The sequence below is a fragment of the Thamnophis sirtalis genome, unplaced genomic scaffold, assembly GCF_051295495.1.
Source record: "Thamnophis sirtalis isolate CommonGarterSnake01/CBP01778 unplaced genomic scaffold, rThaSir2_p1.2 scaffold_2, whole genome shotgun sequence".
Classification (NCBI taxonomy): domain Eukaryota; kingdom Metazoa; phylum Chordata; class Lepidosauria; order Squamata; family Natricidae; genus Thamnophis; species Thamnophis sirtalis.
In genome coordinates, this window is record NW_028261382.1 from 9,232,918 (window position 1) to 9,259,614 (window position 26,697).

Consider the following 26,697-nt stretch of genomic DNA (forward strand, 5'->3'; position numbering starts at 1 on the left):
TTGCTAGTCTCTAGAAGGGGGGAAAAGGGAAACTAACTGAAATCTCACTGAAAGAAACACTCAAAAATGCCTTTTGACAATCATTAAAATGCAAGCAAAGCAAAGCACACAATTGTAAGCCAAAAGGGGTTGGAGAAGAGAACTTGCTGTTCCAGATATACTCATTAAAAAGTGTCTAATTGAGATTGAGGAGATGTAGAGTGCTAAAAAAAACATCACTGGGTTTAATCACAGGATAACTTTTACAAGGGTGTCTGTGGGGGCATTAAAAAAAAAAGCCAAGACGGTCATTATGAGCTAAGATCCAACTTTTTTATAACTTGTGAAAGAAGGACGGGGCTTTGATCATGTGGCTCCAGATGCCATCTTGACATTTTTAAACTCTCTGTTGTGGCAGAGCTGGCAGCAGATTTAGACAGTGAGGAAGTTGGGGAAGAACATGGGCCAGTCCTGGAGTCTGGGGAAGGCTCTGATGAGGGCTCTGCGTCGGAGGCAGAGAGGGGGCCAGGGCCGTCTGACAGTTATCAGCTGCCTTCGGAGTCAAGACATCAGTGAGGCAGACGAACAGCTGGAGCCTGTTCCCAGTGTGCGCATGTGCAGAGTTGCCAGACAAAGGGAACAGCTAAAGACTTGGGTGGACGATGAATGGCCCCTCCCAGAGGGAATAAAAGAGGAGCGAAAGGGGAGTGGAGTTTGCAGGAGACCATTAGTTCGCTTCATTGGTTCGTGACTCTCTGAGACTCCAAACCAGATAAGCCTTGGTCAGAACATAAGAGACAGGAAAAGAGAGAAAGAATATATGCGTAGATGTTTGTGTATTAAAAAGAATGAGAGTTATACCCAGACAAAGAGAAGGGAACCACAAATGGTTAGTTTCATATTGGGCATTGTTGTGTTTTTTTTAGACTGGGTAAGAATATTACTTTAATCTTTTGTTTAGAAGAATGTATAGATTCATTCATTTGTTGCTTGTAACATCCCTCTATTTAACTGTCCCTCACTGGAAATATTTTTAAAGCACACACAGTGGCTCAATGGTTAAGACACTGGGCTTGTCAGCTGGAAAGCCAGCAGCCCAAGTTTGAGTCCCGAGCACTACGCAATGGGGTGAGCTCCTGTACACGCTTCAGCTCCTGCCAACCGAGCAGTTCGAAAGCATGTTAATGCAAGTAAGCAAATCGATACCGGTTTGGTAGGTAGATAACATGCTTTCAATGGCCTTGAAACAGAGATGCACGTGCGCACACACAAACAGAGTCAGCAACGACTAGCAGAGTAAAATCTGCTGGGATTTATATAAAAGTAAAGTACTGGAAACATTTTTAAATGCTAAGAATGATGTTTTTTTAAATGGGGCAATTAATAATGGAGAAGAAATAAGAAACAACTGCCCAGTACACATATCTTTGTGGGGAAGGGCTTAATAATGGACTTCCTTGAGGCACATTTTCCTTCTTTGTTGTTTCTACAGCAAATCCTGGAAAACTTATATTTATCTTATTTTGAAAAAAAAATTCTTGACAGGGATCATGACTTTACTTGATCCTTTTCCTGAATGATCACCGTTCAGAGAAATTTTCTGCTTCTATATCTGTCCTGTCTGTCTCTCCCTCCTTGAGTTTGAAAAATATCTTATTAATTTTCTTTATTTTTATACACCTCCACTGTTAATCGTTTTATTTCTAATTGCTGGCCTTAGGGCTAAAATAAATACTTGAACCAGAATTAAATGTTCTGAAAAGGATGAGGAAACTGAACACGTGGATATAAACTTTGAAGACCTCCAAAACGTTCTTGGTAAACTATAATATTTAATGTAACATAAAGCAAGCATTCTTGAATGCTTGAGTAATCCTGCTAATTTAATTTAATTTAATTTAAATCCTATTTGTTTTCTGTTCTAGCGACACCCTTTCAGGGGAACATGTCTCCAACATGTCTCTCAAAAACTGAGTGTAGCCTTCGATCTAAAAAAGGGGTTTTTTGGTGATGATTTTATGTATTTCACTGAAAGTTTACCCCATCGCTTGGAATCAATTTCATATCAAAGAGAACGGAGTGATAAGACTTCTCCCGTGAAGTGCATGAGACAATGAACTTCTTATTTTTTTACTGGGACTAGATTGTTCTGGAAATGATTATGTGTGTAGGAGAAAAGAAAATGACTTAAAATTATTCACATTTCCTCATTTTTCAGTTTCACAGAGGAAGCCAACATAACGATTAGGCATTTCATTTTAAAGTCATCCGAATACGGCAAAGGGTATGGTTTTATAGTTAAGACCAGAGGTGGTATTCAGCACGTTCTGACCAGTTCTGGAGAAGCTGTAGTGGAAATTTTGAGTAGTTCAGAGAATCGGCAAATACTACCTCTAACTGGCCCCACCTCCACCTATTCTCTGCCTCCTGAGTCCCAGCTGATTGGGAAGAAATGGGGATTTTGCAGTAACCTTCCCCTGGAGTCATGAGGGAATGGAGATTTTACAGTATCCTTCCCCTGCCATGCCCACCAAGCCATGCCATGCCCACCAAACCATGCCACACCCGCAGAACCGGTAGTAAATAATTTTGAATTCCACCACTGGTTAAGAAGTAGTTGTCTCCTAAGTCAACTAGATTATAATAAGAGAGATTCCAGCTACAGCTCATTTCCAAGTTCAAATCCCAAAATTGCATGTTCATAGGATCGGGCTGTTGACTCAGAGGTAGAAAGGAATCAAATTTTACCTAACAGACTAACTATTTTTATAGATTAGTGAGCCTCCTTCTACTCACTGTCTAATCTAGCATCGGAATCCTGCCAGAGAAGATTTGTATCAATGATTTTCATAGTTTCTTTCTGGAAATGCGTTCCAGACTGACTCATCCGCTAAAGAATCTGTGATCTGTCATGGAAACCTGGCATCTAATAGGTCCTGTGCACATGGCTGCAGATTAAAGACCATTCCTTTGGTTGTCTGTCACGCGTATTGTTTCTCCTCCTGAGACTGATCCAAGGATCAGATGGTGGGTTGTCTGGAACCTAGAACTAAATCAGGAAATGATTCTGATCCACAGATTTTGAAATGCTCAAGCTGGCTTTCGCAGTCGTATTCTACCCTAACATCCAATTGTTGTTAAATTATCTAGCTTCGAGGCATGTGCCAAGATTTTACTCAGTGACTAAGTCCATGCAGTGATCTTGTTCACTTTTGGCTTACTGTTCTCTGCTTTTATGGCTTATTGAGTAAACAATGGTTGAGCAGGCTGTGAATTTAGTGTGATGACTGTAAGTAGTCATTACGACATGGCTTCAATTTAAAATTTTGAACTTATTTACATCCTACCTTTATTATTTTTTACAAAAAAACTCAATACAGCAAACATATCCAACACACCTTACTCCTCCTATTTTCTCCACAACACCCAGAGAGGATGACTGGTCCAAGGTCACCCAGCTAGCTTCCATGGCTAGGTGGGACTAGAACTCAAGTCACTGGTGATTGGCCAAAGTCACCCAATCGGATTTGATTGCTAAGGCGGGAATAAAACTCAGTATCTCTCCTAGTGATTGGCCCAGAGTCACCCAGCTGGCTTTCATGGCTAAGGTGGGACTTGAATTCATGGTCTCCCGGTTTCAAGTGTGGTGCCTTAACTACTAGGCATGTGATGGCGAACCTATGGCACATGTGTCACAGGTGGCACGTGTGGGAGACGTGTGTGCATGTGTGGAGAGATTGTGCATGCATGCGTGAGGATGGGGTGTGCAGGGGGGGTCGCACACACATTGCACTATGTGTGTGTGCGCGCTTTCAGCCCACAGTGATAAAAAGTGTCACAATCATTGCACTAAACCAAACAGGCTCTTGTTATATATCTGTCCTGTATATATATAAAATAAAACATACATGTTATATGTGTCTTTTAATAGCAAAAGCAAACCATAATTCAGAGAAAATGTATGTAACAACTCCTCTACATATTTGTTCAGCCCTTTTCTCCAAATCCAATTTGGAAAAGAACTGAGCTCAGAGAGAATTTTTTAAAAAAAAAAAAGTTCCAAAAACAGAGTCCAAGTTTCTTCGTTTGACCTGCCACGAAAAAGAAAACCAGATTTCACTTCTGACTTTCCCATCCCTTCACCCACCACATTTGGGTGTGTGTGTGTTTTAATGGACGTAGATTATTTTACTGCAGGTTTCAGAAAGTGTAAAGCTATCTCAAGTAATAAACATCTTCCTTTAAAAATGAAAGGATATGGTACTGTGCAGATTTCACTATGACTGATCCTGTAACCCCGGGAGTTGGCTAAAGTATTTGGGATTCCATGCATCCAGAGATAATAGGAGACCAATGGACTTTGACCACCAAGGTTGAAAAGCGAATGCTGAAAGTCTGGACCATCTCCAACGTAATGGGACTATAAAGAAGAGGGAAAAAGCCTTTATTATAATAGAGCACAGTTTAATCTTTCTTCCAGCTGGGCTGCTAAGAGGTGGGGTGGGGGGTTGAGAGGGTGGGGAGAGAGATCCTGATTTGAGAAAATAGTGCAGAAGGAAAGGTTAAGCACTCTGTCCCCAAGGTTGTTTTTAATTATCTAATCTCCCCCTCCTCCAGTCTCTGGCTCTCTGGCAACTTCAAACTCAGTCTTTTTCTTGCTCCCTCCTTTTGCATTTGGAGCTAAAAGATTGACTTTGACTGCTCTGCATTTGCAGTGCGAAGCGCAACCTACACTTTGAATAAAAGTTTATTGCTCTTTGTAATGTTTTATTCTACTCCCTTCCTTCCTAGACTGCTCTAGGCCACCCAGCTGGCTTTGTGCCTAAGGCGGGTCTAGAATTCCCAGTCTCCTGGTTTTTGATGATGCCTTCACCACTATACCAAACTCGCTCTTTTATAGATAGCAGCAATAGCAGTAGACTTATATACCGCTTCATAGGGCTTTCAGCCCTCTCTAAGCGGTTTACAGAGAGTCAGCATATTGCCCCCAACAATCTGGGTCCTCATTTTACCCACCTCAGAAGGATGGAAGGCTGAGTCAACCCTGAGCCGGTGAGATTTGAACCGCTGAACTGCTGATCTAGCAGTAGCCTGCAGTGCTGCATTTAACCACTGCGCCACCTTGGCTCTTTACAGATATTACAGAGCTAGAATCTTCAGGCCATTCATGGTGTGCAGATGGGTTGAGGTTCATATTTGGCTTTTCATGATAAAGGAAATAAATATATCTATGCAAGCAGCTAAATTATGCCACAGGGTATTCTTTCTACAGCAGTTCTTGGATCTCCCGCTGTCACAATGGGTCAAATGGTAGACAGAAAGGGTGGAACTTAGTCAGAAGGAACTTGTAGGGAAATTCTTCATGACCGAGACTATTACACTAGTAAGAATTACTAAGAAAAATGGATGGAAACTGAACAAGGAGAGATTCAACCTGGAAAGAAGGAGGAACTTTCTGACAGTGAGAACAATCAACCCATGGAACAGAAGCTGCCTTTGGAAGTTGTGGGAGCTTCATCACTGGAGGCTTTCCAGAAGAGACTGGACTGCCATCTGTCATAAATGGTGTAGGGTCTCCTGCTTGGGGGCGGGGGATTGGAATAGATGACCTACAAGGTCCCTTCCAACTCTGTTAATCTGTTAAATATTCAGTATTGCATGAACTGGTTGCTCTCTCCCGTATGAGCTATAGTTCATTAATGAGCCCAAGTTGGTGGGACATTTTCTCTCTCTCAAGAATATGCAAAATTCATTGTGCAAAGGTTTACATCATTTTTGCAAAACGTGCAAAAAGAAATAAGAAAATTAGATAGGAAACTGACTTCGGATGTAACACAGAATGTTCACACATACCTCTTTTTTCTCTCGTGCTAGCCCTTGCATTTGATCTCCAGATTTCATCTGAAATCTCACTGTATAAAATACAAAAAAAGAGTGGGTTTTTTCAGTCACCTATCGTATTTTTCGGAGTATAAGATGCACCTTTTTTCCTCAAAAAAAGAGGCTGAAAATCTGGGTGTGTCTTATACATCGAATACAGCATTTTTGCCTCCTGAAGCCCCGTCCCCTTCCCAAAAACAGTCATGCATATCCTTATGGAGGTTTTCAAAGGGGGCTGGGGAAGGCAGAAATGACCACAAAATTGGCTGTTTTTGCCCCCCCCCTCAGCTCCCAGCAGCATGCTATAAGCCTCCATAATGAAATGCATGCAATTGTTTTGACAAAAAATGGGCCATTTTTTGCTTGTTTTTGGCCCCCCTGGAGCACTCTGCAAGCCCTCCCAAGGCTATTCATGCCTTTTATTTGAAGAAAAACGGGCCGGTTTTGGGAGGTTTACAGAGTGCAAAATCTTTTTTTCCCCTCTTTGGGAAAGCTCTTTAATTAGAATGATTGATGAGAATGACATTGATCTCCCTCCCTCACTTTATCTACCTACCTACCTACTCTCTCTCTCTCCCCCTACCTACCTACTTTATTTCTCTCTCTCTCTCTCTCTCCCTTTATCTACCTACCTACCAATCTACTCTCTCTCTCCCTACCTACCTACTGTATTTCTCTCTCTCTCTCCCTCTATTTACCTACCTACTTACTCTCTCTCTCTCCCTACCTACCTATTGTATTTCTCTCTCTTTCCCTCTCTATCTCTCTATCTACCTACCTACTTTTTAAAAATTTGCCTCTTCAAAACCTTGGTGCATCTTATACTCTTATACACTGAAAAATATGATAATTTTGAGTTTTTCTTCCCATCATTTTTGGTTGCTTTGTTCAATGAGACAAAATACAAAATTCATACACTAGCAGAGTTGGAAGGGACCTTGGAAGTTTTCTAGTTCAACCCCCTGCCTAGGCAGAAAACCCTATACCGTTTCAGACAAATGGCTATCCAACATCTTATTAAAGACTTCCAGGGTATCCCCTGAGACTGCTATCATGTCTCCCCTAGTCCTTCTTTTCATTAAACTAGACCTATCCAGTTCCTGCAACCATTCTTCATATGTTTTAGCCTCCAGTCCCCAATCCTCTTTGTTGCTCTTCTCTGCACTCTTTCTAGAGTCTCCACATCTTTTCTACATCATGGCAACCAAAACTGAATGCAGTATTCCAAGTGTGGCCTTACCAAGGCATTATAAATCTTTTCATCCACAACAGAACCAGAGATGCAGACAATCTGGATTTTTCTTAAAGACATGGTTAAAAACCTCAATCCTTTGTGTCCCAGAAGAGCACATCCCCACGACTGAAAAATTAGTTTTTAGACAGGTGCAGAAGCGGATGTCCCACCCAACTCTGCAATCCCTTTTCAAGAGGACTTGCAAGAGAAAGTTGTGTGTACCCTATTTAAAAAAGCGTTGAGAATTCAAAAGTTGCCCAATTATAATAAAATTAAATTAATCAACGTTTAGAACAAACAATTACTCCCTTTCCTTAGTTACACAGTTTACTTAGTTTAAACTTAAATCATAAATATGAAATCACTATTCCCCGGTTCAAAAGTACCAGGAAATTTTAACAGATTCTTGGATTTTTGTGTTATTGTGTTCAAGGGATTTAGACTTGTTCTTCCCAATTCCAAGATTGTTATGTCTTGGAAATCGGTACTGAGCAAGTGTTAAGTTTCCAAGAATTAATTCTGATTATTTCAGTTCCCTTCAAAGGAAAGACAATCTCTGCCCTTTTTGGAGCATCTTAGCCAAAATTGTCTATTGTATGAATTATTGTTCAAAGACTTAATGCTTTACAGAAAACACACTAAGGATATATTTATAGAACAGGCACTTCAAACTAATTGCAGGAGCCCTGGTATGAATATATGCTTTTCTCGTCAGTATTCCCTTTAAAAACAAGAGAACATAGACAATGGACCTACAGGTCTCCAGCTATTGTTCAACTTTTTGTCTCTGATACACTTTTATTTAGAATAATCTTGGCAGATACTTAATTTTGACTAGGGAACTCACATTTGAAATGCAATTGCTTCCAGAACTGCATTCAGCCGAGACACACTTTCATGTTTCTCATATCCATACTAGGAGAATAATCTGTGTCTGACTCTTTGAAAAAGTTACTCCGGGCATGAACCAACTGTACACTTGCCCAGCACTTGGGCTTAGATAGAAAATGGTATGATGATGATGATTAGGATGATGAGGATGGGTTTATGTGTGTCTGTGTGAAACCTATAGGTGCACGCTTATTTGTACATAGGGATCCTTATTCAGTTAAGAGATTGAAAGAACGGTTGCAGGAACTGGGTATGTCTAGTTTAATGAAAATAAGGACTAGGGGAGACATGATTGCAGTCTTCCAATATCTCAGGGGTTGCCACAAAGAAGAGGGAGTCAAGCTATTCTCCAAGGCACCTGAGGGTAGGACAAGAAGCAATGGGTGGAAGCTAATCAAGGAGAGAAGCAACTTAGAACTGAGGAGAAATTTCCTGACAGTTAGAATAATTCATCAGTGGAACAGCACCTTCCCTCCAGAAGTTGTGAATGCTCCAACACTGGAAGTTTTAAAGAAGAGTTTGGATAACCATTTGTCTGAAATGCTAAGCAGGGGGTTGGACTAGAGGACCTCCAAGGTCTCTTCCAACTCTGTTATTCTATAAAAAGGGAATCTGCTCACAGAAAACTAATTTTTCAATCCAACCGTGACTCTTCTGTGGATCTAGATAGCTAGATCTTCCCACTACCAAATGTCACACTCTTGCTCCTGATTTTGCCCAGGGCAATATGGGCTTGGGAATGTGTGGTTAGTGAGTGGGATACTTTGCAATTAAGTTTATTTTCTGCAGGGCGTCCTTTATGGAAGCTCCCATAGATTAAAAGGCACAGAAGTGAGGATGTAAGGGAAACCTCGTGTGAGTAGACTAAGGGTGGGGGTGGAGGGGTGGGAGAGGGTATCTGTTACTGAGGAACCCAAGAGTTAAAGCACTGAATCCCAGAGTAAGGCACGGCAGACGATTTACACCATTTGCATCGTGGTGACATAAATCTTTGTGGAAATCTGATCAGCTGCAGTGCAAAGCCTTTGCCTATAGCACTGAGGTCGAGGTTTCATTATTGTAAACTTGAAAATGAAAGCAGATAAAGTTTGCCCAGCGATGTTTCTCGGGACGAGAATAAATTTCCTAAGAGCAGGTCTACTTTCCACAAAAGGTTTGCTTTTAATCCAAGACTCGATTCTAGCAGTAGCTCTCTCTTCTCCTTCGCTAAATTAAAACATCCTGCCTCTTTTATAACTTTACAGGACACTGGGGGGAGCCATCTGGCAGCCCCCCTCCCCTCCTCCCGGCCAGCGGTAAGGTAGTTTATGGCTCTGCAGCCTACGACAGCCATCTCTGGGCCTTCAATAGTTGTGGAGTACTGTTCCCTATTGTGTCGGGACAACTTTTCCAACCTAAGCCGGGGTTTAAGAGAAAGTGGGTGGGGTGGGCCTGTTGCTTTCATGTCATGCCCCAGCTCAATATGAAAAGCTGCAGCTGGTTCGCACAGTAGTTCTGCCAAGCTGTAATGATTTCTAAGGCTGCTTGTCTTGAGAGGCCTCGGTCCCCCACCCCCATCCCACCCGTCCTCTGAGGCTGCATGGAAGCTTTGCAAAGATCCAAAAACCTCTACTTTGCAAGGGTGGAGGGAGACTAAGAAGCCAGAATCCTTGCTCGGAAGAACAGCAAAGATGAATCCATCCAGAAGACCCTAATATTCATGCTATCCAACGCAGTATGTCTGGTTTGGCTCTGCAACCAAATGAGACAGACACAGACTTCAACGGATAATTAGAACTGCAGAAAAAACAATGGCTACCAACCTGCCTTCCTGTATTCTGTATTCTGCACAAATCATAAAGAGTCATAGCTACAGACTCCTCACATCCTGGACATAAATTGTTTCAACTTCTACCCTCAATAAGACGCACTAAACACCAGAACTGCTGGACACAAAGACAGCTTTTCCTGAATGCCATCACTCTGCTACACAACTAATTCCCACAACACTGTCAAATAATTTATAAGACTGTATTACTATTCTTCTCCTCTTCCTTCCTAGTACCTATCTCGCCCCACTTGTGACTATAACCATGCTGCTTGTATCTTTAAAATTTATATTGTTTTGTTTCCTAGTATAATTTGATGGCTTATTAGTAACCTATGACTATCACTAAGTGTTGCATCTTATGATTCTTGATGAATGTATTCTATTTTATTTTTCTTTATGTACACTGAGAGCATCTGCACCAAAGATACATTCCCTGTGTGTTCAACCACACTTGGCCAATAAAGAATTCTATTCCATTCCATTCTATTGATTAGAGGTATCATTGCAGATAATCTTCAACTTACAATCGTTCATTTAATGCCTTTGTAAAGTTATGTTGGCGCTGGAAAAAAAAACCTATGACCATTTTTTCACACTTACGACCACTGCAGCATCCCCCATGGTCATGTGATCAAAATGCAGGTGCTTGGCGATTCATATTTGTGATGGTTGCAGTGTCCCGGGGAGTATAGGGGAAACCTGTATTGGTGCAATTAAAAACTTATACATAGGAATATGCCAATTATGGGTCTGTAATGCATAACCCTACAAAAAAATGACATCCATGGATATGTTCATCCCTATTGATGGAGAGGACACAGCATCCTTGGAGAAATTGCAGGAATTGCTGGATTGTAAAACTGTAGTTAAAGAAGGACTAGGGGTGACATGATAGCAGTGTTCCCATATCTCAGGGCCTGCCCCAAAGAAGAGGGAGTCAAGCTATTCTCCAAAGTACCTGAAGGCAGGACAAGAAGCAATGGGTGGAAACTAATCAAGGGGAGAAGCAACCTAGAACTAATGAGAAATGTACTGGCAGTGAGAACAATTTATCAGTGGAACAACTTGCCTCCAGAAGTTGTGAATGCTCCAACAGTGGAAGTTTTTAAGGAAATGTTGGATAACCATTTGTCTGAAGTGGTGTAGGGTTCCTGCCTAAGCAGATGGTAGGACTAGAAGACCTTCAAGGTCCCTTCCAACTCTGTTATTCTAAATTCTACATTTTGGGTGGAGAATAAACATAAATTTAAATTTAAAAAACTTGGGAATGCAGTCCTCAAAATATATCTTCTCTATGAGGCACAACAGCACACATAGATCAGAAGAATGACGGTCCGTGTAAACATACCAGCTACTGCACCGTAAAATCAGAAAAGCTGAATTGGATGACACTGGGTCACACCCATCTTTATCTTAAGAGAAAACTTGTGAGAAAGCAATTGAGTGTCTTCCTCCCCCCCCCCCCCCCCCACATTTCTTCTCATGATGACCCAGAATGCCTTCTGCAAAATGACAGCCAACACAAAATGATGGGAAGGCCACCCAGAAGAACTGTGTGTCGCTGCTGGCCTCCCGAACATTTTTCCAGTACTTTCAGTGCTAGGTAATAACTGGATCAGCACATTCCCCCTAACATCTGCTACTGGTTCAGATCACTCATCCTCTTGTTTTCCCTCCTCCTGATCTGACAGAGCTTCTTGGACGTTATTAACTGAAACTCTCCTCTGTATTTCACAAGAAAAGTATTCCACTCCTCTACTCACAATAGAATTCCCTATGCCACCAGGCTTGAAATTTGGGGCTTGGACAAACTGGAACTGTGCTGCCTATGGTATGATCTAAGCATAGTACACAACATTTGTCTGCTACAATGTCTTACCTGTCAACGACTTCTTCAGCTTCAACCTCAATATTACACAGGCAAACAATTGATACAAACTCAAGGAAAACCACTCCAAACTCGACTGCAGAAAATACGACTTCAGCAACAGAGGGGTCAACGCCTGGAATGCTCTACCTGCCTCCGTTGTTATATCCTCAAACCCCCACAACTCCAACATCAAACTGTCTACCATGGACCTCACCCCATTCCTAAGTGGTCCGTAAAGGGGGTGTGCATAAGCGCAGCAGCATGCCTAACATCCCCTGTCCTACTATCCCCATCTATTTGTGTTAATTTCTTTCGTTCATATCCATGTTTATATTTATACCTGCTATCTTGTACATGTTTGACAAACTAATAAATACAAATACAAATAGTTGAACATGATCTGGGTGACTACCTTGGAGGCTTTAAGATTCAGTTCTGGAAAGAAAACAGCCTTGCTATTTAAACTATACATGTCCAGGTGGAGGGGGAACCATGAAGATGAAAGCTCTTTAAAAAAAAAAACCAGAGCAACTTGGTTTTATGGGCATGTCAAATCCTTAGTAAGCAGTCCCAATAGGGATTGTAAGTATGAATGCAGCCACCTTAAAATCCAAGATATATCCAGAATTACCAGGATGCGACTCAAAAGTAAATTCTTTGAGTTGTTGTGGCCTAGTCATTACCTATAGCCCCAACAGTGCATATCAGCGGTCTCCAACCTTGTCAACTTTAAGACTTGTGGACCATGCTTTGTGAGGAAATCTGGCAGTTGAAGTCCACAAGTCTTAAAACTCCAAGGTTGGAGACCCCTGGTGCACGTGATGCATTATAGGGAAAACTTATTTATTGAATCTAGGAATACAGAATGTGGCAAAGCTATACCAATCTACTTTCCAAAAAAAACCCTGAAATGTTTAGCCATAAATAACTTCTCTTGCAGGCATTAGGACAAAGCATATAATTCTTTCTATGTCAAGTGTCATAGAGAACGTGATCAGGAAAAAAACCCTTAATTTTTATTTCATGTACATTTCTGTTTAATTAACATTCAATACAGTTGGTGATGTTACTTTCCAGCCATATAATTCATCATTTCCCTCTTTCTCACAATGGCAATTTATAGTGACCAGAAATATTGTAGCCTAGGGTTTAAATGTCAGAATGAACCTAGGGAGATCTAGGATTCAATCTCCATCTGCCCGTGAAGTTTACAGAATGATGCTGTCCGTTCATTACCTCTTATTCTAAACTACGTCATGGGGGATGATGTAAAAGTTTAAAAAAATTACTAGAAAAGAAGCAGATGCTTGGAAGAAAAGTAGAACGCAATCTAGCAAAAGGAAGATTCTCTAAATAACATAAATGAGCATTAAAGAGCCATTTTCATTTTAGGACTATTTAGCAGTATCAGTCTATGGTGTAAAAATCCTCAGCACGTGCTGTAAATCAGGGGTCTCCAAATTCGGCAATTTTAAGACTTGTGGACTTCAACTCTCAGAATTTTCCAGCCAGCTATATTGCCAAGTTGCCAAGTTTGAAGACCTCTGCTGTAAATCATGTCCAGCTGAGGAATTCTGGGAGCTGAAGTCCACAAGTCTTAAAGCTGCCAAGGTTGGACAACCCCGTTGTAAATCATTGCTTAATTTAAGGGTTTTGGTCCTTTAGAGCCCTACTCTTCCCCAAGCACTGATATGCTAATGACTATCCCCATAATATGGTTCAAGAGATGACAAGCTTCAAGATATTTTGTTCAGTCTACTGATGTTGTATCATCAGGACCAGAGGTAGTATTCAGCTGGTTCAGACCGGTTCACCGTTCCGGCTCTATGCCGTCCTACTTAGGCACATTTTCAAGCTGTGCGCATGTGTGCAAGCTGCACGTGCAATCAAAGCGCATGCACAGAAGGCCAAGCGAATGCATGGACTCACATTTGCAAACCGGTAGGGAAAGTAAGTGAATACCACCCCTGATCAGGACTACCTTCGTAAGTTTTTTTCATGGATACTTTGATTCAATGTTCAATATGGATGCCTTGCAATAGCACAGCCTAACCCAACCTTGGCAGGAGTCACAGAGAGTAGTGGGCCCTTGGCCAACACAGCAGTGGCCCATTATTTAATGCTTTCTTTCCTCTCTTTGGGAGGAATGTCTTCTTCTCAGGCAACTCCCTATGTATTTGGCTCTTAGGACTAATGCTAATTAATGGAGGGAGACACCCACATGGCTTCCTCTTTGCTTGGCCCTATTGTACCGTTGGGAGAAACAACAGGAGAAGCCATAGATGCCATGCTATTTTATTGTTTTGTGATACCACCAGCCAGATTCTACCTTCCAAACCCATCCGTCCCATTCCAGAGTCCTTCAGATTTGTCGGACTTCAACTCCCGTGAAGATCCCCTAACCAGAACCAGAACCAGAACCTCATCTAGATGCCCTTAAAAAGGAGCAGCTTGCATTCGGATTTTATTTCAATTCTTTAAAATGCTTCCAATTCCTCCCCCTCCTGAATGGAAGACAGCTTCTTCCCAAGAGCCGAAAGAAGACATAAATCAGGTTAAAATTGCAGAATTCTCTACTGTTTTTAATTACGTAAAATATGCACAGTTGCTTTTTAGTACATAAAAATTCAGAACAAAAACGATAATGTGGGTAAGAATTGAATTCCTAGTCTTCCTTATGCCAAAACAGCTTATACAGCAACAAGCAATTCTAGACAGCATTCAGAAGGGGCAGTGTATTGTGTGTGTATATATGTCTGTGTGTGTGTATGTCTGTGTGTATGTGTGTGTATGTGTGTATATGCAGGTCTTGGCGTATTCGGGTCATTTATTCATGAAAATCTACAAAAACGAATATGTATGCATGCATGCATGCATGTATATGTATATGTATACACACACATACATATACATACATACATACATATACATACATACATATACATACATACACACACATATATACACTCATACATACACATACATATATATATACATACATACATACACATACACAAACACACCACACTCACATAGTGACTTAAAATGCATAAAAAGGAAGGAAGAAATTTTCCAGACACTGCCCTTCGTAGGGACTATTTTCAATTGCTGAGGAGCCTAGTCGTTTCTATCATTAGATTAAGCTCTTATGCGTCATGGAACATGCAATCAAGTTCATAGCCAGATCCACTCTATGAGTTATCACTGTTTAGGAAATAGAGACTGCTTCCATTGTCCTACTTGCATGACTTTGCAATTCTCCTTCAGGCTTGATTCCTCTCAAAACCATCTCAAAATGTAGAGCTGCCGTGCTACCTCTGAATTTCTGAGGCCAGGGATTCCATGTAGTGGAGGAAGAGCTTTTATTTAGCTGACTGTGGCTCTTCTTTTCTACCCGAAGTTACCACCAGTAGGAGCATGGTGGCTCAGTGTTTAAAGACAGCCTGGCTCCGGGACCCTGAGTGCTGCACAGCAGAGTGAGTTTCTGTTCCTTGCCTTAACTCCTCCAAACCTAGCAGTTTCAAAGCATGCAAATGTGAGTCGATAAACAGATTCCATTCAGTGGGAAAGCAATAGTGCTCAGTGCACCTCGGGGTAGAGTTATGCTGGCCATATGACTATGAGTAGAGTCTTCGGAAAACGCTGGCTCCCTCAGCTGAGAAAGAGAGATGAGCACTGCCCCTTGAGTCAGGGATGACTGGATAGGGTAGGGATCAGCAACCTTAAACATTCAAAAGATCCCTTCTACCATTGCTGATACTAGCATCAATGCTCCTGATACCGCTTTATTTTTAAATGCAATAACATTTACTGTGTGCAATATTTTTAAGCTATTAGGGTTGAAATATTTTTCAATGCTTTAGATTGAGAGCCACATGGGAAGTAATATAAATAAACCAACGAAAACATTGGAAGATGCGAGTCTTGTAATGGGAAGCAATGGATGGGAGAATAAAAATTGAAATGTGGATAGCAATAACTTGGAGAAAACCTCTCTCTCTCTCAGAACCGCTCCCTTCATTTTCATCCTGGCTGGCATAACTTAAAGAGCTGCCAATTTGGCCATTCTCCTGTCACAGATTCTCCATCTCTCCAGATTTTGACACAATTCATCTAAAAGCTAATTTACTGATTCGTGAAATCCTGGCCATTCTACTAATTCCTAGAACATTATTTAAATGTTAAATTACTGCAAATGATGACACCATCTATATTTTATTGACTGGACTCAGCACGGAAAAAAGCAACTTCTTTTATAAGCCAATCTTTCCAGTCAAAGGTTTAAAGCAAAGGTCCCCAAAATGGGCAACTTTAAGACTTGTGGACTTCCAACTTCCAGAATTCTCCAGCCAGAATTCTGAGACTTGAAGTCCACAAGTCTTAAAGTTGCCAACTTTGAAGACCTCTGGTTTAAAGTGTTCCCATGATAAACTGATCACAAGGGAGCTTGTTTATGTTAACGTGAAATTTCCAAATGACCAGTCTACTCTCAGACCAAAATGGATTTTGTTTGTTGCTGTTTCCACAAAAAAAATTACTAAACTGGATGTTCCCAGCAACATGCTGGAAGCCAGCAATTTATTTATTCCCCCTCTCCCCCTCCCCCCACACAGCAAAGGCCTTCCAGATTTCAGGAAGATGGAAAAGAGGCATCTGTATTCAGGAGAAAAAAATCAATTCTGTAACATAGCTCAGCGGAAGGGCATTTGACATGAGGTTCTGATCCAAGCAGAAGGTATGTGCTTGAGTCCTAAACAACTGAGCAACAGTCTTGGTGGATTAAAAAAAATAAATCTCTCAGATTCCACGGGTTTTTTTTTTTGTTTCTTAAGCAATGAAATGAGCCCTCTTTCGGTAACAGGGGAATTATTTAAACTTCTGAATTACATTTTGGTAGTGGCTGTCAGTGTAGACGCAATACACATGACTATCTAACTACCCCAACTTAATGACATAATGCCATAAATAAAACCTGCTGGAGCCAAGGCTCTGAATAGCAACAGAAAGTATTTTTTGATCCCAGAGCTCATGCTAGAAAAATCTGGAGTTGAAGCATTAAGGCATCTGCGTCCATCTCTCCTCTTTTAAAAAAAAGATACCATCTTAGTCCCTTAGTAGCGCTGTTTACATGTGTTGTCTTGGCCACTCTTACTCAGGCATTAAGATCCATTAACTGAATCCGAGCGAAGGGAACATTGTCATTTATATAGTATGCTAAGATAACATGTGTAGGGACACGGTGGCTCAGTGGCTAAGATGCTGAGCTTGTCGATCAGAAAGGCTGGAAGTTTGGCAGTTCGAATCCCTAGCGCCGCGTAATGGAGTGAGCTCCGGTTACTTGTCCCATTTTCGGCCAAACTAGCAGTTCGAAAGCATGTAAAAAAATGCAAGTAGAAAAAATAGGGACCACCTTTGGTGGGAAAGTAACAGCGTTCCGTGCGCCTTTGGCATTTAGCCATGCCGGCCACAAAACCACAGAGACATCTTCGGACAGTGCTGGCTCTTTGAAACGGAGATGAGCACTGCCCCCTAGAGTCAGGAACGACTAGCACATATGTGTGAGGGGAAGCTTTGCCTTTTAAAGATAGCATACTGTATATGATCCAAAGCAAATGATAGAAGTCTGCATCATTTCAGAATGCAAATGAAAAGTCTGAATGTTTCTCAACATGAAGGAAAGGGAGGAGAAAACCTTGCCTTCAAAACACTGAAATTGGAAACTTGCTTTTCTTATTTTTAGTGTGAATTTTGAAGAATGCTTACCAATAGTTAGCCTCCCCCCAGGGTGGTTCAGCCCACAAACAGATGCCATCCGTTTACCTATTTTTACCTTATTAAGATTAGCATACAATCTTTGGAACGAGCTCCCCGTGGAGATTCGTACCCTCTCCACCGTCCAGGCCTTCCGCACAGCCTTGAAGAACTGGCTAGCCCGTCAGGCCTGGGGATAAGGACAGTTACCCCTCCCGAATGATGAATGTATGTTGCCTACCATTTTATTATATGTCTCTATCTTGATGTTTGTATTTCCCCCTTCCCAGTTTTATGTGAGCCGCCCTGAGTCCCCTCAGGGAAAAGGGCGGCCTACAAATTCTAATAAAACTCTAAACTCTAAAACTCTAAACTCTGCTGCCTAGTTTTGATTTGTGAGTAAAACTATTAACAGTGACCAAAACCAGAAGTCTGTGGCTACGGGAACAGGCAAAGCCTCTTAGATGAAAATTTTGTAACAATGCTTTGCAACAAATCTGTTATCGTTTCTTGAAAATAGCAAAGGGTTTTTTTGGGTGGGGGGGGGAATAGCACAAACATTATTGTAAAACAGTCCGGTGAACTAATCATGAACAATTCTTTTTTCAAACCAAAGAGCTACTTTTCAACCTCTGTATGCAGCGACACAGAATTGATTTTTATTGTGCTTCATCCCTTTTAAAAAGATCATTTATAGAGCGGCAGGCCCTTCGTGGATGGTATCACACAGGCTTAAGCACTCTGCTCTGTAATCTGAGCTCCCTCAATAAATTTTGCCCCATAAATCCACCGAGATCTTTAAAAGGGCTCTGCAAAAAAAAAAACAAGGTCTCACCAAATTGTTGGGACATTGCCGAAACCTAATCTGGAGATAGCGTGGAGGGCGGGGTGTATTTTAAAGCAGCAAAGAAATCACCCCCACCATGTCACGATAACGAAAGGGAGAGGAAGGTCTGGGGTTTTTTAGTCAGACGGGAAGGCGTGGTTACAACAGGCCAAATGAGATATCATGTAACAGCCTGATTTCTTTAAGTGTTGTGGATTTGCTTGCAGGTGAGCCAGTTAGAACACTACTTACAAAGTGGACGGTCAGGTTCTTAAAAAGAAAAGTGGTATTATTATCCTATTGCAGGGGTAGAATGCCAGGGATAATGGTCTGGCCTGGGAAAACGATGACATGTGGGAGGTGCCTAGGAGCCAAGCTGGCACAGGTGGCCCTAACACTGAAATGCCTTTCTTGCCATATACTACCAGGAGGACGTTCTGATCGAGGCTTCCCGAGAGCATGAAGCAAACTCCTGGTCCCAACAAAAAACCTTTTATTAATTGACTGTGAATTCTGCTCATTCACATCCAGCAAAGTCTTTCAAGGGAGGATTTACAGTCACAGGCCTTATCTGGCATGGAGGGCTGCCAGGCCGATATCTGCAAAACTTGGCAAAGAGTCTCGGAGAGTCACGAACCAATTAAATGAAATGATTGTCTCCTGCAAACTCCACTCCTCTTTTTGCTCCTCTTTGATGTCCTCTGGGAGGGGCCATTCATCATCCACCTGTGGCCTTCCTCCCAAGTCGACCCCTGTCCTTTAGCTTTCCCTTCATCTGGCCACTCTGTGCATGCGCACACTGGGAACAAGCTCCAGCTGTTCTTCTGCCTCACTGATGTCTGACTCTGAAGGCAGCTAATAACTGGCATGCGGCCCTGGCCCCTCTCTGCCTCCGACACAGAGCCCTCATTAGAGCTTTCTCCAGACTCCAGGACTGGCCCAGGTTCCCCCCAGCCTCCTCACTGTCCAAATCTGCTGCCAGCTCCACTAACTGCTGGCAGGCCACAACAGACAATGTGGGTGCTCAATACAACTTTTCTTTAGATTATGGGGTTGGTTAATTCATTTTTCCTCCCTGCTGATGGCTGAGCTTCCTAGGGTTTGGTGGAAGAGCTAACAGGTATTTCCAAATTGATATGCAGGTGTCCTTTTCCAAAGAAGCCATCCCCTTCTCTCTGGCATCGAAAGAGCACAAGGCAGAAAACAAGACTTCAACTGCTGTGAATTCCCTATATGTAGATTTCTGATATGAAAGTAAAAGCATTTTGTAGGATCCCCCCCCCCCAAACTCGGTTGTTATTCTAATCCTTTTTCCAAGTAAATGGCATTAATCCCAGCTCAGAGAAACTCATTTCTTGGACTCATCATGAATCATCCTGGTTGTTATTAGAGAAATCTGTCCTCAATCTTTCCCCCAACACCAAGCTCTTATCCCAAATGAGAGGAGTTGGGAGACAGCAAGGATTTCTATGAGAGGGATGGGAGAGGTCAGTAAGAATGGGAAAAGTTTAGCTCTTCTTACCCACTTAGCTCCTTAAGAACTAAACTCTGGGTGCTTAACTCCAGGTGTAATCTTATGCTGTCACTGCTGGACCTAATGTAGTTCTGTGATCATTTCTTGTGGGGTCCTTGGTGTTCTCTGAACTTGGCTGTTTTCTTGCAGGCTTTTCATCATCAAACTGGAAAACGTCATCAATGCACTGACAACGTTACCTAGTTTGGTAATGAAATGTTTGCAAAAAAACAACAACCAGGCTCAGAGAGCACCAAGGACCCCACAGTTCAACCCTTGAGTTACAAATATTCTCTTCTACGGGTGTCATTTCTTACTCCATAATTCTGCTTGTCAATGATAGCAATAGCACTTACACTTATATACCGCTTCACAGTGCTTTACAGCCCTCCCTAAAGCAGTTTACAGAACCAGCATATTGCCTCCAACAATCTGGCTCCTCGTTGGATGTCAGAAGGAGGGAAGGCTGAGTCCACTTTGAGCTGGTCAGGATTGAACTCCAGGCTGTGGGCAGAATTAGCCTGCAGTACTGCATTCTAACCATCTTGCCACCATGATGCATAAGGAGATGACATTGCTTAATCCCGCACTGCTTAACTGGCCAAGTACTGCATTATAAACTGGCTCAACCTATTAATAGTACTTTTTGGTAAGCTACTATTTTATAAGCTATTATTAAAAGACCAAACCCATCCAAAATATTTTATTTGGACAATTACAAAGGCTTATACCTTTACCAAGTGGAATGAGCATCATCACAGAAGATTATACAGCTATTTGTGAAAGTTACTTGCCAAATTGGTACAGTCCCAACAACTCAATGACCTTCAACCCGTATAAATGATTTCCTCTGCAGGGCAATCTCACCTGCACAGAAGTCTCCTGTGTAATTTAAGTTTAATGAGGCTCACTCCTTTATACCTTATAAGCTTTATTAAAGTTAGAGAGAGGGGGGGAGGGAGGGAGGGAGGGAGAGAGAGAGAGAGAGGGAGAGAGAGAATTCTGAAATACTTGAATCCACAGCCAACCAATAGGATTTGGTATCACTTATGCTTACAATAAGAGCAGAAATCCATGGCTTGCCTAATCATTCGCTTATGTCAGAGTATCCACATATCTGTTAATAAGACCCTCTGTGAAATCAGTTAGCCTGCCCTATACCATTAGCACACTTCTAAAAACAGTGGATAAAAACGTTTCAAATTACCAGCAGTTGCATCATTATGAATTATTGTTTTAGCATTGCTAGCTCTCTCTAAATATGATGTTGCTCCCCGTGGAATACTGATTAAAATAGGAACCAGATGTGCTTTCCATGACCAGATTGAAAAAAAAGATAAACAACTATAGAAAATCAATTCCAATAAAGAAGGATGCCCTGAGGCTGTTTCTCAAAACGTGAGGTGGTTTGGGTGGCAGGGGTGGCTACGTAGTAAACGTATTGCAGAAGGGTGGCGCAGGCGGTGGAAATAAGCTAAAAGGAAAATCTTCCCTCCTGCTGATTTTTTTTAAAAAAAGGAGATGGGGGCTGCTGAGACCACCAGGGAACATATTCTGATTGTAATCTAAGAGCCAAATTAGCTACATCTTAAACATAGGTGCCCCTATAATGAATGTTAGAGAAGGCGGCAGACAAACTACCTCATCAAGAAAAGTTTCAAGATTTGGAACTTCAAAGTAATAAACCTGATCCAAAGGTGATATTCTGCTATTTATCTAGGAGAGCAGCAAATCTCTGGTTAGAAACTATGCACTGCAAACTGGTCATTTCCAAGGTATGGGAAGCTCTCTGGGTTTGAAAGCAACACCTAATGACAAAGGTAAATGTTTGAAGAGTCTAAGGGGCATTGTGGATTATAATCCACACACCATTCTCAGACAGAAGTAAATTGCAGAGTGTTGTGGCCTGCCAGAGGCCAGCAGAGCTGGCAGCAGATTCGGACAATGAGGAGGTTGGGGAGGAACATGGGCCAGTCCTGGAGTCTGGGGAAGGCTTGGATGAGGGCTTTGTGTCGGAAGCAGAGAGGGGACCAGGGCCAGTTATCAGCTGCCTTCAGAGTCAGACATCAGTGAGGTGGATGAACAGCTGGAGCCTGTTCCCAGTGTGTGCATGCAGTGGCCAGATGAAGAGAACAGCTAAGGACAGGGGTGGACTTGGGAGTAAGGACAGACAATGAATGGCTCCTCCCAGAGGAAATAAAAGAGGAGCAAAAGGGGAATGGAGTTTGCAGGACACGATTAGTTCACTTAATTGTGACTCTCCGAGACTCCTTGCCAAGTTCTGCAGATATCGGCCTGGCAGCTCTCCAAGCCAGTTAAGGTCTGTGACTGTAAATCCTCCCTTGAAAGACTTTGCTGGATGTGAATGAGCAGAAATCACAGTAAATTAATAAAAGGGTTTTTTGTTGGGACAAGGAGTTTGCTTCGGTCAGAACAGAGAACCAGAAAGATGCTGAACGAAGGGCTAAGATATTTAATCACGAAGGTTCAAAATATGTTGTTTGTCTTAGTAGAAAAGAGATTTGGAGGACGCAATCAATCGTTGCAGGCGACAAAGCTTTATTTTGTTGCACAACTCTGTGAAAAGCCTTCTACTATACCAAAAGATGCTCTCCATCAGACAAAAGGTCCTAGCTTACAAACCCAGCTTGAACAAGGGCAGCATGTAGATATTTTCTCCGACTTTAAAAAAAAAAGAAGGTTTCAGGATTCAACAGACTATGAATTTTGAATGTCCAAAATTTCAGGTCATTGTTTAAAAAACAACAACTCACCATATTATTTTATTGGTCCTGCCTGCCTTTCCACCCTATTAAGTATGCCAGAGCATATATTTTATATTATATCCATTACAGGAATACCATTATTTCTACATGCACAACTTACTATCATGTGTTTGCTGAATGGATGGAATTGCCGCCCTCCGTGGTTTGTCTTTCTATCTTAGAAACACAATTCTTGGCTTGCGAAGACGACGAAGAAAAATAAACTTGATCCGAGCCTTCGTTTCATTGGAAATGCACGTACTTCCAATTGCTTTCCTTATTTGGAATAATTTATTACCAAAGGACGTATAAAGGATAGTTTTAGAAACCCTATTGCAAAATGCTGGCAACGAACTGGAATGCCACCATTTCTTTTCAACAACGCACCACTCATGGGTCAAAGGCTAAGGCAACGTTTCTCTGCAGCTGCTCTACGAGTCACACTAATCTTTGGATTCTAAGGAGTCACAAAAATATTCCCCTTTTGTGCAAGGTCAGGTGGTTTATGATTTCTAGTCAGGACAGTGCAACTTTTAGCTGGTAAGAGTAAAAACATTTTTGGGAATTCAAGGGCTGTGGGGGCGTGGAGGTGGAGGAGGTGACGCAATGATTTCCAATAAATGGAACTATGTGATATGATGATAGATAGAACATCTGCTGTGGCTCTGGTGGTGGGAATGGTGGTGGGATCCCTACCCCATCATGCTGATGCCATGACTTGCCTGCTTGCATCAGATGTCATGATGCAAAGGCATAATTGCGGCTTTTGTGGGATAAACTCTATTCTAAACTTCACACGTAATCCTGAGGTTATTTTTGAAAACCTTTCAAAAGTCCGTTCAGATCTGCACCAAGACCCAGAAGAGGGAGAAGGGAGAAAGAAAGGAGAAATGATTCTGCCTTGTTTTGACTGACACCTCCCAAGAAAAAGGAAAAAAGGACACCACCACCCCCCCCGGAAAGATAGGAGGAATTGTAATGCTCAACAGGGGGGGGGGGGGAAATAGCTCTCTATTTCTGCCTTAACTGAATACTTAATTTTGTTTCAGTTTTATAATTTATATCCTGTCTCTCTCTCTGCCTTAAGATTCCTGGTGGTGAGCTGTAAGAAATTCATGTTCTGCTTCCAATTCTGCCCCTATACTGCTAAAATAAAAATGTGACCAGCCAAATAAAGCAAAGTATTACCTTACATTTAACTAATGCAACCAAGCATGTTAAAAGGCAACAAAATATTAACATTACATTAATATCAATATTACAGACTGCATGACGTACTATGACGGATCTTTCAAGGCAAAATATACACACACTAAATTTCCTTAAAATAATTCTGCACTTGGAAAATACATATTCTTTGGTTTACTTGGTCTTAGGCTGCATTTTCTAGTAATCGTCTGAGCTCAGAAAGTAAGCAAATTACATGTTAAAAATCTCACTCCAAAGTTTGAATGTTTAAAAAAGCATCTCTTTACTATGTCAAGAAACATTTTTGTTCTGTAGTATATACACTGTTCTAGATATATTACACACATATATACACAAATGGTTTTTGTTTTCCCCCTTATGTTAATAATCACCTAGAGAATGTTTGCTATTAAGAAGTATAGGACTCAGCAAGTAAACATGCACAAGGATTCCATTAGGTGAGTTAAGATATATTTAAAAGTTTCACTCATGCATTCTTAGCACAAGCTTAACTGCAAGGCTATATTCTTCCAGCAAAAAACTATTGTAATGAACTAGGTGGAATTGCTAATATTCTGGACTGGGAATATGGGAGTTCCGGAGTTTCAGTTCTGTGTGTTCTCACATCTGTGTCATTCACATTTATTACGGCCTGGGCAAGATGGTACAAGATGCTATGTGGTGCATCTGCAGGGGAGTTCCAAAAATTGAGATAGTGGTTTTGACCTCTCACAAAGCCCTGCCACTTTGTATGTGCCTTGGGATGGGGAGAGGCTTCAATTGTGTAGCCGGAGTCACCATCTCCTTGACTATTTTTAGTCTGCCTCCCCACCTGTCCGATGACCTTGAGTGCTATAAAACTGCAAAATTGTCTTGCATTATTTTTTTCCAGACCTCCAGACCCACAAGGCCTGTAAATAGGTGGAGAGGCAGGAGACTGCATTCTCCAAAGTCAAGGATGGGACAGGTCAAATCATAAAAAGATTTTGTGGTGGGATTCAGCCGGTTCGCACCTATTGTGTTCGAACCGGTTGTTAACTGAGTCTCTTGGGAATAGGGCGGCATACAAATTGAGTAAACTACAACTAAACTACATAAACTAACTTTCTAAGCAGTTTGAAGAACCGGTTGTTGGAAGAAATCTCATTTTGTCCCCCCCCCACACACACACTTTACAGGGCTAATCCTGTAAGGAAGGCAGGAAGGAAACATTCTAGTGTTGTTTCTAGCCTCATCTTGATTGCCCTGCTTACAGAAACTGCCTCTCCAGTTAACCCTTATTACAATACAACAGCTAAGACGAAGCGCCCATTGACGTGAGTGACGTTGAGTTGGCCACGCCCACCCAGTCACATGACCACCGAGCCACGCCTACTCAGCTGGTCATTAGGGCAGAGAACCGGTTGTTAAATTATTTGAATCCCACCACTGGACAGGTCAAATCTTAAATGGATTATTCTTAATGTGCATTTATATTTTATAAAAATTAAAACAAAGATGGTTATCTTCCAATCGCACGTTGGATTAATTTCTCCCTTCGGCTGCATTAAAAATGACAAGGAGGTAGCGATATTTATCTACAACGGGTTTTGTACTGTATACCTTCTAGACCCAGGGATGCTTCATGCAGGCCACAGCTGGGCCATCTGCCTTTCGCAAAAAGTATAAATCACAGGCAGGAATTTGGTGACATCAGCCATCCCCAAAGGAAGCCTTCGTTCAGAACTTGAATTCTTTGATGGAAAGCATATTTCCCTTATACGGTTCATCTGGGCAGAGGGGAGTTAGGATTTGCTATGGAGGATCCAGTAGAAAGACAACTGGATACATCCCTTTGCCTTTCTTGTTGTGAAAATTTCCTAACTATAAAAAGAGAGAAGAGAAAGTTGTTTTTCCTTGTTTTAAACCACGAAATAAACTGGGCTGTATATACATGTGGAATTGTTAACTTCTGTTTTTATAAAATGCTCTTATTTGGCCACACTAAGCAGGAAAAGAAAAAAGAAGGAAACAACAACAACAACAACAACAACAACAACAACACATTGCTTGTGTTTCATTTGTCAAGGAAGGATGAGGTCCCAAAAGAGGGAAGATTAACAAACCGATTCTAGTGAAAATTAAAACAGGCACATGACTGACGTTAAATCTGCCAATGAAGGAAGTCTGCCTCAATTCGTCAGCTTTCCTGAAACATGGTATGGAAAAAGGACGTTGAGTTCGTCTGGTAAGTTTAACAAGAATCTTCTCAGGAACTGAAGGTTTCCTTTTGAGACCAAAAATCTTGCTGCGTTCTTTGCAGAAAAGTTAGGTGGACGTCAAGCAGGAGCATGAAATTCCAGGACGTTAAAAAAATAAAATCAAAGAATCTGGCGAGTCATATTAATTTAGTTTAGTTTTGGCAGGGTTGGTATTTTTAATTTTCACTGAAGAGTAATCTATATGGAAAAGAAGAAGAACTAAACAAAGAAGAATAACAAGGCCGTGGAAGGAAAAACAAAGAGAAAAGAAGGTTACTGTTGACCAGACTTGCCCCAAAATTGTCCATAATCCTCATGTATCATGAGAGGTAATGAGAGTAAATCTACTGTGCATAACTTGATAAATATTGTCTTCCTGTATTTTATAAAATGGTGATTCTTGTCTCTGAAGATTTATTATTCTAAGATTAATTGGGGGGGGGGGTCTCATATTTTTTTTAAAGTGTGCCTTTCAATCCCATTTTGACTCCTGATAACTGCAGAACACAGAATAACAGAGTTAGAGGGGACCTTGGAGGTCTTCCAGTCCAACCCCTTGCTCAGGCAGGAAGCCCTATACCAGTGATGGCTAACCTTTTCAGCCCCCATAATCCAATGCACATGAGACACCCCGCCCATGTGTGACATGTCCCCCACGCACGTGACCCGCCATGTGTGACCCCCGTATGCATATGTGACCCCCCCATGCGCCCCCCATGCATGCGCCCCCCCATGCATGCATCTCACACG

At 41.7% G+C, this 26,697-nt stretch overlaps 1 protein-coding gene across 3 annotated transcripts in view; it reads right to left on the reverse strand.

The window, feature by feature from the left end:
* Window positions 1-26,697, reverse strand: part of FAM227B (family with sequence similarity 227 member B) — an 87,277-nt gene that overhangs the window by 8,886 nt on the left and 51,694 nt on the right. For all 3 annotated transcript variants that reach the window (XM_087704219.1, XM_087704218.1, XM_087704217.1), the window contains 2 exons: window positions 5,833-5,891; window positions 4,238-4,399 (listed from right to left, as the gene is read on the reverse strand). In XM_087704219.1, coding sequence (XP_087560345.1) covers window positions 4,238-4,399; window positions 5,833-5,891 — 221 coding nt within the window. The remainder of the gene's footprint in view (window positions 1-4,237; window positions 4,400-5,832; window positions 5,892-26,697) is intronic.